General features: G+C 33.5%; 2 protein-coding genes across 3 annotated transcripts in view; one reads left to right on the forward strand and one right to left on the reverse strand.

Annotated features, from left to right (window-relative positions):
- The window catches only part of LOC125190845 (receptor-like protein Cf-9 homolog), a 9669-nt gene extending 3169 nt beyond the window's left edge, over nucleotides 1–6500 (forward strand). Inside the window, exon 2 of the mRNA XM_048088256.1 lies at nucleotides 6240–6500. Coding sequence (XP_047944213.1) covers nucleotides 6240–6500 — 261 coding nt within the window. The remainder of the gene's footprint in view (nucleotides 1–6239) is intronic.
- A 1432-nt stretch (nucleotides 6501–7932) lies between these two features.
- LOC125201410 (receptor-like protein EIX2) lies at nucleotides 7933–11326 on the reverse strand. Of its 2 annotated transcripts, none has more exons than XR_007172907.1 (2): nucleotides 8648–11326; nucleotides 7933–8198 (listed from the first exon to the last, which is right to left on the reverse strand). XR_007172907.1 is itself a non-coding variant. In XM_048099501.1 (2 exons), the coding sequence occupies exons 1-2, from the start codon at nucleotides 11161–11163 to the stop codon at nucleotides 8152–8154; spliced, it is 315 nt and encodes a 104-aa protein (XP_047955458.1). In that variant the 5' UTR covers nucleotides 11164–11326; the 3' UTR covers nucleotides 7933–8151. The 2 variants fall into 2 exon arrangements, 1 of the variants encoding a protein (XP_047955458.1); XM_048099501.1 differs by having other exon boundaries at nucleotides 10896–11326.
- Nucleotides 11327–16266: the final 4940 nt, after the last annotated feature.

The following is a 16266-nucleotide window of genomic DNA, read 5'->3' on the forward strand; positions in this document are numbered from 1 at the left end:
TAATAGCAATATACTACTAGGAAACATATAATATTAGTCAACAATTAATGACTAACTAGGAAACATCCCATTTAAATCAATATATTCAATTGATAGCTAATTAATTAGGGAAAATTGTGTCTTATACCAAGTTAATGTATTTTATTAAAAATTCAATTCTATTTAGGAATTAGTTTTTAATAATCTTTTAGAAAGGAATTTTATGGGGGTTTGATCTTTAAAATGGAATTTTGTTTTATTGAGATCCATCTACTTGCTATTCCAATGAGTGAGGAAATTGAATTCGGGCTTTGGTGGAGCAAGGCAAGAAATTAAATGACGGATAGCTTCAAAATTAATTATTTTGGATATATTATTTTGTTGTTGTTTTGAAATCTAGAATCTTTACTACTCCTACTATTGAAGATAAGCATTGTTGTTAATTTTCTTGAGCTTAATTCGGCAGTCTCGCATGCTTGGGGCAATTAATGTGTGATGTTTTGCAAATAATGCATTTTAAAATTTGCAATGTTGGGGTGTCATCATTGCTAACTTTCATAAAGTAACAATAGATAGGTAACAAACCCAAGTAGGTTATCTTCATAAGCAGTCTTTCATATAGACGCCACAATGTAGAAATGAACAGAACTAATATAGACTATAAATGGAAAGAGATTAATTTTTGTAAATGGACAGTTTTAACGTAAAATTAATAAATAAAAGAGATCAGGAGAGAAAATAAATAGAAAATGAAATCTCCTTTGGAGAAAGAAAATACTACAAATGAAAATAATAGATTAATTTAAAATTACGTTTTGTTTAACAATTAATACGAGCTTACATTACTGATTTTTTTAAGGAAAAAAAATTATAAATTATTTTAAAGCAGTTTCTACTTAGTCTAAAATGCAACACGAAAAAGTTGAATATGCTTAAACTTAGATTCTGCCATGGTAAGAAATTTTACTAGTAAAATCATTGTTATGAAGTCGTAAATTTTTGTTTGCTTTCATGTTTCCAGTCTCCGACAGTTCCCCACTAAATTTGTTATGATGTAGGTAAAACCCTTCCAAAGAAGACAAGTTGAAAATGATTGCCGGCAAATGGCCAGTCAACTTGTTATCATTCATTGTTAACACTTCTAAATTATGAAGATGACCGATCTCTTGTGGAATAACTCTTAAAAATTATAATGGCTTGACAAAATCAATTTTTAAGAAAATATATTTTGGGTTACACTCGTATGAATTTGTTTTTGGGTCACTTCCAAAAGGCCTCAAACTAATTGAGGTTGGACATGAATTATATGCACCTTTCAACTTCCCTCTGACACCCGATGTGGAATAGGTTTGTACTCATCACATATTTTGGAAATGAACTAATCACATACTCCCTCCGTCCCATAATAAATGTCACCCTAATGTATGAACTTTACAATTTCCATGTTCTAACAATCTAGAATATTCATGCTAATATCCGGAGGGAGTATTTTTTTTCTATGGAATTAACTATTTTCAACCTCTTTTCTTTTTACTCCCTCCATCCCGTAATAGGCCATTTGAGTTTGACACAGGTTTTAATGTGTAATTGGTAAAGTAAAAGATAAGAAGAAAAATGTTAGCATAAATGGATATGACTATTTGTATGGGAACGGCGAAAAATGAAATATGAGCTATTTCTATAGGACGGAGGAGGGATTATATAATTTGACTATAGGTTGTTTATATACATAGTGTCAAGTTTGATATTTATTCGTATATGATATTTATATTAAAACGAAAAAAGAATTTTCAAAAAACGGGATTCCACACATACATGCTATGATGAAATGTTACGTGTACTCGTTTTATTTAACTAGTGGCTAGAGTTCTTTGGTTGTCTCATCAATCTGTGAATTATATTTTTAATTTATTTGGAAGACCAATATATTAGGGAATAGTATGTGAAGAATGATACCGTAGATACTAATTATAGAAATTCATATAGAGAAGTATGATAAATAAATAAATGGGCTGAGAATTGCATTGGTGAAACCCATCTTGGGTTTTAATATTGGGCTGAGATTACAATGGTGGTGCCCATCTTGGGGTCTTAATATTGAGCTTTTACTTTTGGGCCTCTGCCTTTATGGAATTATGTTAGTGAAAGTTCATTAGTACTTTGCAAAGTTTAGATTTTATAAGTATTATGATCATGATGTAAAACCTAGTTTGTAATTTTATCCTACTCCTGGTTGTTTTATAGTTGATTTTTTTAAAAAAATAGTACAAAATGTAACTTAGAAAAAAAAATTATATGGTGGGTGTATTTTGAAATTTGAAAATGGAATGCTTCTATATTTTAAAATTTCCAAAGTTTATACTCATCAATTTTCCTGCACGACAGATTTTATATTTCAAAATAAAAAATATTATAGCTTAATAATTCATAGAACTAATTATAAATATCAAACACAACCACAGAATTAGCAAATGAAAAGGTACAAAGAAATTGGAAACACAACTCACACAGAAGAAATATTTCCAAATCAAACACAAGAAATCACACAATTCTCTTTGGCTTTGGATCAAGTTCCCCTGTGTGTTGGTGCAGCTCGGTTGCGTTTTTTCTTCGTCTTATATTTATAACCAACTCCGATAAAGAATTCCACTAACCATCTTGTCCTTCCACTTTTTATAATCATGTAACCAATTCCAATCCCGACTACAAATCCACTTCCATATCCCATCACAACACATCGCCACCCAAATCCATCTATGAATTCATATTCATCATCTTCTTCTTCTTCAGGCTGCATTGATTTCCCATCATCCTCTTTGCATTTTCTTGTCAATGGAAGTCCACACAATCCCAAGTTTCCCATATGTGAATGAAATTCATTATCAGATACATCAAAAACTTGCAGCCTAGGAAATGGAAACTTGGTTCGTGAAGGAACGGAAATTTTACCAACAAACTTGTTAGACCTCAACAGCACTTGAAGCTGGCGTAGGCCTTCCATCCAAAAGGGAAATTCATCTTGTATTCTATTATTTCCAATGTCGAGACCCCTTAGATTTCGGCAATTGATTAACGATTTAGGTAATCGTCCATGGAATTTGTTATTACCCAAATTGATGGAAATAAAGGTAGATGGTATGAGGCCACTAAATTGATTTTCGTTTAGGTGAAAGGTGACCAATGATGTGCTGAAGTTTTCGAAGCACTGTGACAGTCTTCCTTCCAATGTATTATTTGAGAGAAGAAGATAACCAAGGAATGACAACTGGCATATGGACGATGCGAGCTCACCATTTAATTTGTTGGAAGATAAATATAAGACCTCCAGATTTGAAATATTTCCGATTGTGGATGGAATTGGACCTTCAGACAATTTATTTGAAACATAAAAGAAAGATATTAACATTTTACAGTAGAGGGACCTAGGGGTGAGCATTCGGGTTTCGGTTCAGTTTTTCGCCCAAACCGAACCGAACCCGAAAAACCGAATTTAGTTCAAAATCAAAACCCAACCGAACCCGAAAAACGAAAAACTGAAAAACCGAAAACCAAATTTGAAAAACCGAACTAAACCGAAAAAATCGAAATTATATGAAAAAACCAAAAAAAGAACAAATCGAAAAAAAATATATACATGTATAATATATTTTATTTTATATATATATATAAAATATATAATTAATAGAGTATATGTATAATACATTATTATATAGAATATATTAAAAGAATATAGTATATATTATATATAATATAATACATTAAATTTATAGGATATATATGACAAACACGGATTTTGCATGTTTTTAAGGGCTAGATTTGACTCGTTTTAAATTTCAATCATACAAATTATGTTCTTAAATTGCATATGTTATACATTTAGTATTTTTAATGTGTTTGTTGATAAATGATAGAAAAAGATAGAAAAAAAAGATGCAAAAAGGCCAAGGTTCAACAGCCTCTGTTCGAGCCCATTCTTCCATCAGATTTGGAGTCCAATCTGTGATTTATGCATATCATTGTCTTCCTCTTCGAAAGATCTTCGCGTGGATATCTTGCACGTCTCAATCGAAGTTCTGTGGAGAAAGTTATGACTATTCTACGAACGTTGCGCAGTGCAGTCAAAGCTGGCGGAAATTTAGGCGGAAATTCACGGAAGAAAATAAATTATTATATTGTGAAGCCAAATCTCTCCCATATCTTGTAGACCACGAAAATTATCAAAATAAACCTTTTTTCCACCCTATAAATACCTCTTAACCTAATTCATCATTGTTGATTAAGAGACTCCAATCCTTCTCCCTCTCTACACCTTCTTCCATCACACAATCCACACATATAATCATTCATCTTCCATTGGAGCAGAGCTCTGCAGATCCAGGCAAGAAAGACTAGAGATTGAAGATTCAACCTTGGGTTTTATCTATTTCTTTCATGTCTCGTACTTTATTTGTAGTTTTTACTTGTTTATAAGTAGAACATCTTTTGTGGATTTTTTGGTGAAAATATTCAATTGATTTTCCTTGTTAGCTCTTGCAGTTATTTGATTTATCCTTTTGCCTTCTATATTCAATTGATTAGCTACCTCTTGAATACATGTTAGAGTTGATTAGAGTACTTGGGAGACGAAATAATTGACTTGGAAAAGGGATAATTCACACTTTAATTCAATAGAACTCGGGAGAGTTGAGGTTTCACGTGAGGTCATTGGTCTTAACGATCTTTTAGGAGTTAGGTCTAAGAATTAGAAAGGGTCTTCAATTATTACACCTAATCTACGAATTTCTCACCTCGGGAGCGGGTTTAATCTAGTTAAGTGACCGACTTAATAACTCTAGACACCATAATTCAAGGAAGTCGATTGTGTTTTGGATCTTAAAATTCTACATTCATTCGCCTGTTTTGTATCATAAGTTTTTATGTTTTTTTTGTTATTAGTTTATTTATTTTATGTAGCATTCGGGTTTCGATTCGGTTTTTCGCCCAAACCGAATCGAACCCGAAAAATCGAATTTAGTTCAAAACCCAAACCGAACCGAACCCGAAAAACTGAAACCAAAAAACCAAAAATCGAATTTGAAAAACCGAACTAAACCGAAAAAACCGAAATTATATGAAAAACCGAAAAACTGAACAAATCGAAAAAAAATATATACATGTATAATATATTTTATTTTATATATATATATATAAACTATATAATTAATAGAATATATGTATAATATATTATTATATAGAATATATTAAAAGAATATAGTATATATTATATATAATATAATACATTAAATTAATAGGATATATATAAAATATTTATATTTAAAATATAATTCAGTTTTTCGGTTATTCGATTTTTTTTCCGCCCGAAACCGAACCGAAAAACCGAAATTTTGTATTTTTGTAAGATTTCCAATGGTAGATGGTATTGGACCTTCAAACATTGTAATAATCTGGCGGTTAACATTTCACCTCTAGAGGGACCACATAAAATCAAAATGTCAGTTGTCAAGATGACCAATCTTTCATGAAATAACTCTCATAAATCAGAATGTTTAAATAAAGTTAGCATAATTTTCAAATAACTCCCGCAAATATAACTATTCACCCTAATGTATGAACTTTTCAATGTCCGTGTTCAAACATATATGGATTATTCATGTTAATATCCAGAGTAATGAAATTCAGGTCCAACTATAACATTATAGGAAATCATTACAACAAAAACAATTATAAAAATGATATAATATGCTATGTATTCTGAGAGTTATAAAAATGCCCAACAAGATTATTTTGATGAATGTCAAGTTAGATAGGGGATGAGAGCTCACCATTTAATTTATTGAAAGAGAGATCTAAGGAATACAGATTTGTAAGATTTCCAATGATGGATGGTATTGGACCTACAAACAATTTATTTAAAGTTAATTAAGGATATAAATCAAAATTCTCTACTTTTAAAACGGTAGATGCATAGCATTTTAATAGCACATTTATGAATACTGCATTGCATTCTTTTTGAAAAGTATTTAATTCAAACTGATCGTTGCAAATTTATATATTGCCAAGGAATATAAAGCATTGTTTTCCAAGTTCCATGTGAAATCGGTTTATGACTTGAGGTATTTTACCTGAAAAGTTATTGATTGAAAGGTCCAGCGACCACAAATTTGTAGGTTTCCTATCTCTGGTGGGATGGCGCCTGAAAACGAGTTATTATAGAGATCCAGATAATTGAGGTTTATGAGCAAGCCTATTTCTGATGGAAGTTCCCCACTGAATTCATTGTTGGAGAGGTCCAAGTAAGTGAGGCCTGTGAGGTTGCCAAGAGCAGTTGGTATAGAGCCGTTGTGAGCATTCCAATTGAGGTTAAAAGTGGTGAAATGGAAAAGGTCCAATGTCCCTGCAAGGTCTGCACCGGGGAGATCAATCCCAGAGACAGATCCTCTGCTGTTGCAGCGAATGCCGATCCATCTGCAGTGGTTGCTGATGTTGTTGATGGACCAAGACTTGAGAGAAGCAGAAGATGATAGGCTGGATTTCCATCTCATCAAACCCTCTGCTTCACTTGTGGCTGCTCTTGAAGGACACACACATAGACACAGTGTTAGGAGAGAAAGATATGTAAGAAAAAGGTATGCTGTTTTCATGGCTGATGTTTTTGTCTATCTACTCTGCTTCATTTGCCTATTTATGCTCAAAATAATAATGATATATTCCACAAATATATCTGAAAACTTCTCCATTAACATTTTCTTAGTCAAGTTGATAGGGACCTGATATTTTATTTTATTCCGGAAGGGAGCTGATATTCTCTCAGTATATTTATTTAGTTTATTTATGTTTTAGTATTATTTAGTTGCTATGATTTTATTTACTTCAAGTCAACTTCAAATTGTATGATTTTCAGATTGTTAATTGTAATGTTGTGCTAAGAAGAAAAAACTGGCAACAGTTAAATCTAAAATAATACTCCCTCGTCCCAATAAATATAAAACTTTTCCTTTTCCGTACGAGATTTTAGGAAATGTTTCATTTTTAATGGGATAATTCAAAAAGAAAAACGTTTTATTTTTAATGGGACACAAGGAGTATTTTTGTAGTCAATTCAAGTCAACTGCAAAGTGTAAAATTACCAAACTTTTGTTGCCCAACTGGAAAATGAGGGCAGTTGCAACTTGAACGCATGCCTGATATGTATTTAAAAATTATTACAATTAGAGGAAGAATTACGACATAGTTTGGCGTGTGGAGTGGTTAGTCGATGATAATGGGATAACAACTTTCTTGGAGAGAAATGATTTAATTGGAAACATAATTGAATATACCAGACTTTAATGTGAATCACATTATTTTCCTTGGAATAGTTGGGATTTGATTCGGACTTGGTCCTCATACAACCACAACAATAAGCTCACCAATCTCTTTGGGTGTGCAGTACCTGAAAAACTCTTGGTCCACGACTAACTGACATTACTCTTTTTTTCGTCTATCCACGATTATTGCCACTCTGACTTTTTACTACTTTTGATAATAGACTCCATGTTCCACTAACTCATCATCCCATAATCCACTAATCTTTTCTATCCGCTTTCAATTACATTTCATAATACTCGACCCGAGTCAAATGGTGTCAATCAATCGTGAAGGGATGGAGTAACCGTGTAAATATCTCATAAGGTTTAGAAGAACTCCTCAACTTGATTTCTACCCTACAAGATTTGGACAGAAGGTCTTAAAGAATTGTTCAGTTCTCTGCCTATGAAACGGTTGGATTTTGTTCCATTTTGAAATTGAAAAAAGCACACAATTTTCTTTCTTGCACTTCTTATGTAAACAATTCAAATCCCAATTATTAATCGACTTCCATATCTCATCACAACACATCGCCACAGAAACTGATGGAGAAAACACATAACCCTAGCTTCTTAGATTCTAAAATTTATCAGTAATATCTGAAACTGATTGAAAAACAATGAAATCCATTATTTATAAGTGGTTTGAAACCATACCGATTCAAAAGGAAGTAACAAAATTACAAAAAAAAAGGCCTGAAAAATAAATAAAAGGGCAATTTAGTAACTTAAAGGATGTCCGATGGTCCACCGAACATCATAGCACAATGATGACTTTGATTCCTCAACCTGTTCCGCAAGCATCACATGAATTTGACGCCACAATTCAAATCCTTCCAACACAATCAACGTTTTCAGCGTCATTTGCTGGAACTGCATCAAAATGCATCAACCATGTGTGCACAATTGATATAAAATGGACTAAAATGGTTCAAAATTTTCTTTTTAGTAAAAAAGATATTGGTCAGCAGTCATACTATTTCCATATAATTTACTGCTAATAACATTTAATGAATGCTCAAGTCACCTACAACATCAAAGAAGTTGAAGAGATGAAGTGATTAGTACTCCTTCCGTCCCTCTGTAGTAGAGGCGCTTCTTTTCGGCACGGGATTTAAAAAAAGTTATGTTGTATGAATTAAGCAAATGATAATAAAATAGGACAGGAAAAAGGTAGAAAGATGAAGAGAGATCAAAGTAAGAGAGAGTAAAGTAAGAGAGAAGAAAAGTTATTGTTTTTTGCCAAAAAAGGAAACAACGCAGCTACAGTGGGACAACCCAAAAAGGAATACGACTCAGCTATAGAGGGACGGAGGGAGTACCTTATTTTAAGTCCGTCTCCATTTGGATACAAGCACAAGAGTCCCAACGTAGAGCCAATCCCCAACATCGTCAAAGAAGTTGAAGAATGCAAATCTCCATGATTTCTTTAGTATGAAAGAACCAATAACTCCCCAGAATCCGAAAATAAAACCAAAGGCCATTGATATGCCAACTTCTTGCATAAAAGATAGGTTGTTGCCTTTCTCATCTGTGTTTTGTATCGGATTAGTGGTGGATGGCTTCAAGCTATCCTCGGGGCACAATGCCAGAGGGGGGCCACATAGTCCATCATTCCCAGCATACACGGTGGCATTGAAGCTCTGAAGTTGAGTACTCGTTGGAATTTTTCCGTGGAATTTGTTGTTTGATAAATCAAGAACAGCCAAATATTGTAATTGTGCCAAGCTCGTGGGTATTTTCCCAGACAATCGATTCGCAGATAGATCTAGACATTCTAACATCCACATCTCTCCAATATCTGGAATTATATTTCCTGTGAAACTATTCGATGATAGATTCAAAGAAATCAATCCCCTCATACTGGAAAATGATTGGGGAATGTTACCACTCAATCTATTGCTTGAAAAATCAACGAGTTTGAGAATTACAAGATTTCTTCTGTATTCCGATTCGTGGCCCTTCCACTGAATCAACAAATATGCATCGTAGTACTTTGGCATAACCACATTTGGAAGATGATCACTGTAGTAGAAATTCAAAACATAACCCCTACGATTTGTATTAGCTGGTATATTCTCTTGAGCCAGTGAATTAAAATTGTTGAAGCAATCGGGTATTCTCCCAGACATGTTATTTACAGACAAGTCTAGAACTTTAATATAAGTAAGATTGCATATCTCAACGGGTATACTACCAACCAAATTATTTCTTCCAAGGTTCAGAAATTCCATATTATACATCTGGCCAATCCAAGTGGGAATCTCACCTGTTAACTCATTCCCTTCAACATCAAAAAGCTCCAATCCTTGGCAATGTCCCAAACTAGAAGGAAACCCTCCAGACAACCTATTACCACGCAACTGCAGTACAAAGAGATCACGTAGAGACCCCACAGAGTGAGGAATTTCACCAAAAAAACTGTTAGCCAAATTGAGATAATGCAAGTTTGGCATTTTCTCCCAGCAGTTGGGTACCTCTCCATCCAGCTGATTATTAGAGATGTCAAGGAATACAAGCTGATCATGTCGAGTTTTGCAAATAGATGAAACTGAACCAGAGAATATATTTCCACTCAACTGAATAATTTCAAAATTGGCAGGAAGTAATGGAATATGACCTGAGATATTATTGTTAGTAAGATCTATGTACCGGATGGAGGATGAGAGATTCGTAACAGTGCCGGTAATTTGATTGTCGAAAAGATATATGGCTTCTACCGAAGGGGATAAACTCCACAACCATGTTGGGGCTTCATCTGCTATATTAGCTCTAGAGAGATCAAGGAGTGAGAAAATGCTCTCAGGTCTAGCATCGATCCATCTAAAATACTATAAGCTAAGTCTAGAATTTGGAGTGATTCAAATATTCCTTTCCCAGATTTATTTCCAAATAAGTCATCAAGGTCTCCCTTAAAGCCATTACCATAAAGAAGTAAGGCGCGCAAATGACCTAGATTGGACAAAGATTTTGGGATTTGACCTTCAAGCTTGTTACCAGAAAGATAAAGATCTTCAATAAGAACTAATCTCTCTATGAATGAATCAGGAATTGGGCCATCTAAAGCATTGCCCGAAATGTCCATATGCACTAGATTTGTGCTTATGTTAGATAACCAACGGAACGAGGAAGAAGTGAGATTATTACTATACATACTAATGACAGAAAGAGATATAGAAGAAGAATTAACAGAAGGTTCAGCATCGTTCATGTTACAAAGGTTCAAGTACAATTTATCGAGGGAACGAAGACTTAGGATATGTTGGAGCCAATTTGTATGGCTTAAGTCGATTTGACTTAAACCAAGATAAGATAACAGAGAGAGACTTGAAAGCCAATCAAGATTCTCCATCCGAAGAGAGTTAAATGATAGAGAAAGAGATTGCAGATTGGTGAGGTTGCCTATCTGAGGAGGAACAATCCCGGAAAAGTTAGAACGACCCAGATACAAGTGTTGTAACTGTTTCATGGAACCAATGAATTTTGGGATTGGGTTGCCTCCAAAATCATTCGAACCGAGATCAAGATAGTTTAAATGATGCAACTCAAGCAAAGAAGAACCAACCTCACCTCGCAATTTACCACCATAATCAGCAAAATTTAGTTGGAGGGCGATGACATGGCCAGTGGTGTTGCTGCACCGAACACCATACCATTTGCAGCATTCGTCACTTTGCCATGACGAGAGATAGCCATAGTCATCAATGAGTCCTTTCTTGAAGCTTATAAGAGCTTCTCTCTCCCTCTCCAAGCATCTCACTTTTGCATCTCCTGAAACAAACATGCAGACTTGAACGAAAATAAGAAATTTGATTGCTATTTTTTTATCAGAACCCATTCTCTCTATATTCTTTTATCAGAAGTGATGTATAATTGGGGGATACTCCAATGTCTCAAGAGTAACGATTTAAATAGGCCACACGATTTGAAAGATAAATGAAGAAAGTGAAGCACGACTAAGTTATGATCACCAATAATCTAGAAATTGTTTGATGACAATTGTCAAGATAATGTAGCAATTGTGGTTTTAAATGACGAAAGACTTTTCTAACTTATAAACAAACTAGTGAAGTGAGGTGTGACTAAGTTACAACCCATACAAATCAATGAAATTGATTTTTGAAGAATTGGGTCTATAATCCATTGCAAAAGACAAATTAGTAAAGCGAAGGTTGACTACTTTATTATCGCTTATAGTTATAACAGACAATGAGTTTTGATAAAAACTAAAATAATATACCGTCCGTCCCATATTCTAAGTCAGGTTCAACTCGAAAGCTTCTTCAAACAAGAGGCCTAGAAAATGCCCTTTAAAACAAGGCATGTCAATTGCATAATAAAGCTAAATCAAATAAAGCCATACATTTTCTGTCCCATTAATGGAAAATACATAATGAAGCTAAATCAAATAACACCACATATTTTCTTGTCCCATAAATGGAAATGCATAAAGAAGCTAAATCAAATAAAGCCACAGAATTATATTAAGACCGCATGTATATGTTATGTATGAAATGTCATGTGTACTCGTTTTACTTATAGTCAGTGGCTAGAGATTTTTGATTCTGGGTCTCGTTTATATACGAATAACTATACTTTTATTTTATTTGGAAGACCAATATCTTTTGAGAGTAGTACATGAAGAATAATATATTTCAAAAGATGGACCTAAATGTAGTAGTAACATAAAACTAATATCGTTTTTGAGCAGGCATAATGGGACCAATGGGACCACGAAGTGTCCTTTGCATGACAGTAAGAGAATGGAGTTTGATTTAACCAGAAATCCACATAATGTAGCATTGTGGTTTTAGTTTGAAAAACATCATATTTAAAATGCTCATCTTTAATTCCTAATAATTTAAGATATTTCATCTCATGTTTTAATTTTGTGACATTCATAAATTTCAAAAATTCCTATACTTATACTCAATAATTTTTAATGGAAAATTATAACTCATTTACATACACAAAAGAGAACTTAGTCCCAAACAAACACATGTGTTGAGGGATTTAAAGTTAAGAAGTGAAGATTAATCAAAATTGATTTGATGAGTAATAAGGATGAGAGCCTAAGACAACAATTATATAAGTAGAGAAAGTAGTAATTAAAAAAAATGATCCTGACCTTTCATGCAGAGCCTCATCTCCACGTTACTTCTTCCAAACTCATCAGATTCTATTTCTAGTGGCTCAATCATTGCTCTGAAATTGTTGAAATATCATTTTCTTAAATCACGTGTCTAAAAAAGTCAAATCACTTGTAGTGGGACGGAGAGAGTATCGTTGGTTCATGTTAGGTACCCCACATAGTTAAAGAGTTAACGACGTCTAAGCACGTATGACTGAATACATTAAATTGAAACATGGATGAAACTTTTTGCATAACTTATGTAAAATTTAGACATTTTGTACCAATATGAAACAAAGGTTAAACATTTTGTATGAATTATGTAATCACCCAAAAAAAGGGGTTAATTGCAGTAAGTCATATAACAAAGAAAAGAACCAATCAAACACATTACTACCCACTAACGTCTAACACCTTCGAACTCCAAGAACACATTGAAGTAATTAGGATTAGATCATTACGATACTATTGCTTGTCATAGCTATACTGCACACTTGCAGCAACATTATAGATCAATAATATATGCATCAATCGTCCTCTCAAACTCAAATTGGTTGAAGTCGGGACCTAACTCCGAACCATATGAATTGCAATTGATCGTAAAATGCCTAATCCCATGAAATTGTTCAGAAGATATCGAGGCACATAATTTAATTATGCAGAATCAATGATTGTATCAATTTCTTACTTCAATAGGAGACAGATTCGAACATATCAAACTTGAATGCGAGGAACGGATGCAGGCAGAGATCGCGCCGTTGCGGTGGCGAGGCCCGGTGTGGCCCTGCAAATTTAAGCCCAGCCCGGCTCAGGCCCATGTCTGTGGTGGTCCGGGCCGGGCCTGGGTTTTGATATAAATAATGGACCCTACCCGAGCTCGGGCACGGTTGGTAAGTGGGCCGGGCCGGGCCTGGACTGGGCCAAGTTCAAATTTTTTATTGTGCTAACTAAACATTAATTAATCTATATTCAAATAGTATATAGTGTAATGATTTATAAATATATATTCCCACAAAATAAGGAATCATGATTTTGCTTGCAATTCAATATATTCCCACGCATATATGTTATATAATCCTACTAAATTAGGAATCATAACATACTATAATTATGGGACGATTTTAATTGAGAGAAATCAATTAACCATTAATATCTACAATTGTGCAAATCAATTAACCATTAATATCTATAATTATGCAAATTAAATATAATTATAGAAGTCAAACTTGTTATAAATTTTAATTTAGGCCGACTAATTAAATTAATAGATTATTTTTGCATATCAAAATAATTATACCACAATCAATTCTAGGATCCTCTATTTTTGGAAAAAAAATAAATAGTCAATAACTAATCTCTATGATTATGAAAATCAAATTTATTAGTATAAGTTTTGATTTAAGTTGAGTAATAATTGATTAATTGAATAATTTTGCATAATTTTATTAATAAATCTTTAGGCATCTTTAAAATATACAAATATAGTATAATCATACGTCTAACAGTTAATTAATATACTCCCTCCGTTTCTTCATAGTTGAGGCAGAACTTTACGGCACGGAGTTTTAGAAATGAATGTTGGGTGTGTTAAATAAATAGACAAAAAAAGTAAGAGAGATGAAAAGGTAGAGATAATAAAGTATAAAGTGAATAAAGTAGAGAGAAAGTAAGAGAGAGTAAAGTAAGAAAGAGAGAAAAGTTACCATATATGGAAATGACTCAACTATAAATAAACTTCCCGAAATAAAAAAATGACTCAACTATTAAGAAACGGGGGGAGTAGTAGATATGGACATGTTATTAGTATGGTGTTATGTTATGCATAAATAAGTCCATTAAAAGAACTAAAAATGTAGTAGTAGTATAAAACTAAGCAAACAAGTTAGATTCTGTTGGGTTTGGGCCGGGCCTGTGCTCAGGCTTTGAGTGGGTCTGGGCTCGGGCCGGGCCTGGGTTTGTAAAAAGGCCCAATTAGAGTCCATTTCATATACTCAGCTCATCTCAGACTCGCTCCGACCCATTTGACATCTCTAGGCTTGACAGCTAAGGTTCAAGTGTAGAGGGCAAAATGGGATTTGGTGTTAAATCCTTCCAAGAAACGTTTATCACAGGTCCCTCCTCCTTTTGTGATTTTCAGTCAAACCCAATGTAACATGGAAAAATAGAAAAACGATCCTATTTAACGCATAAATGCATGACACTCCCCAAACTTTTACAAAATTCGATTCTCACCGCATAAAATGTGAAAACTGATAGAAAATATCTCTACAAAAATAGTACTCCCTCCTTCCCACAATAAAAGCCACACTTTGTCTTTTTAGTCTTTTCCACAATAAGAGTCACACTTCATTTTTACCATAAATGGGAAGTAGGTCCTATATTCCACTATCTTAGTTCACTCACATTTTATTATTAAAACCAATATAAAAAAGTAGGTCTCATATTGCACTAACTTGTCTAATCCACTATTATTTACCTTTTTTAAAACTCGTGTCCATAGTAAGATTGACTCCTATTATGAAACGGAGGGAGTAAGTGGATATTTGAAAGTAGAGCAACAAATACCATTATCTATGACGCTGCAAAACCAACAAGGTCTTAAGACCTTGTCAGTTGAATATAACGATTTGTTATTTTATTAAACTCATTGAAGTCGTAGTAAAAGAGAAAACTGGGAAAACCCGAGCATTAATTTTTATAAAAAATGTAAAAGAAATTAATTATACTAAAATCGAACTAAAGGTATAAAACAAATTAAGCAAGTAACGATAAACGTGTGTAATGCTCATAGATTGAATATAAGCATATTATTTCTCTGAAATAAGTGATAAAATTGAGTAGTCTCATGAATCTAAGACTTAAATGATAAACATTGAGCATTATTTAAAATAATTTAATTATTGGTGTATGTAAGTTAGATATGTTAGTTCCGCCTATAGATATAAATTGACTTTGGAGTTAGAATTTTATTTTGGGCCTGGAGAAAATATTTGGTGAAAAAAGTAGTACAGTAGAATTTTACCTTGGCCCAATTATCTTACAACTTAATGGGCTTCACTGAGATTAGAGATGTGAGAATATAAATGTAGGCTTTCATGTGCTGTGGCACGAACTGTTCGATTGAGTTATTTTGTCAGGATAATTAAGGAAATTGATCAAACACATTGTTTGTACAATTTATGGTGCAAAACCTAGTTTATAGTTTGAATATTTAAAAATTACTACAAAATGTAACTTCATGCCTGAAAAAAGTTGACAATGCAAAGTTTATTTATTTTAAATTTCCTGCACTAGAGATTTTGCTATTCAAAATAAAGAACATATTGTAGCATAATACTTCACAGAGAATTATCACACAACCACAAAAGTAACAATTGAAAAAGGTAAAAAGAAATAGAAACACGACAACGAAAATAGCAATTGAAAAGGTAAAATGACAAAGGAAACACAACTAAAACACTAGCAATAGTTCCAAATCTAACATACGAAAAGCACACAATTCTCTCTTTGGCTTTGAATCAAGTTCCCCTGCGTGTTGGTGCAGCTCTGTTGCGTCTCTTCTTGGCCTTCCACTTCTTATAATCATGTAACCAACCATCTTGGCCTTCCACTTCTTATAATCATGTAACCAATTCCAATACCAACCAAAAATCCACATCCATACCCCATCACCACACTTCGCCAACCAAATCCATCTATGAATTCATATTCATCATCTTCTTCTTCTCCAGGCTGCATCGGTTTCCCATCATCCTCTTTGCATTTTCTTGTCAACGGAAGTCCACACAGTCCCATGTTTCCCATGTATGA

The sequence above is a fragment of the Salvia hispanica genome, chromosome 1 (assembly GCF_023119035.1).
Source record: "Salvia hispanica cultivar TCC Black 2014 chromosome 1, UniMelb_Shisp_WGS_1.0, whole genome shotgun sequence".
NCBI classification, from domain to species: domain Eukaryota; kingdom Viridiplantae; phylum Streptophyta; class Magnoliopsida; order Lamiales; family Lamiaceae; genus Salvia; species Salvia hispanica.

Bases quoted from the DNA above. Each gene is read 5' to 3' on its own strand.
- LOC125201410 (XM_048099501.1), bottom strand. From the start codon at position 11,163: ATGGGTTCTGATAAAAAAATAGCAATCAAATTTCTTATTTTCGTTCAA. The intron at 8,199-10,895 runs GTGAGGTTGGTT...ATTTTGATGCAG, and splicing joins TTATGGTGGTAAATTGCGAG to TTCCAGCAAATGACGCTGAA.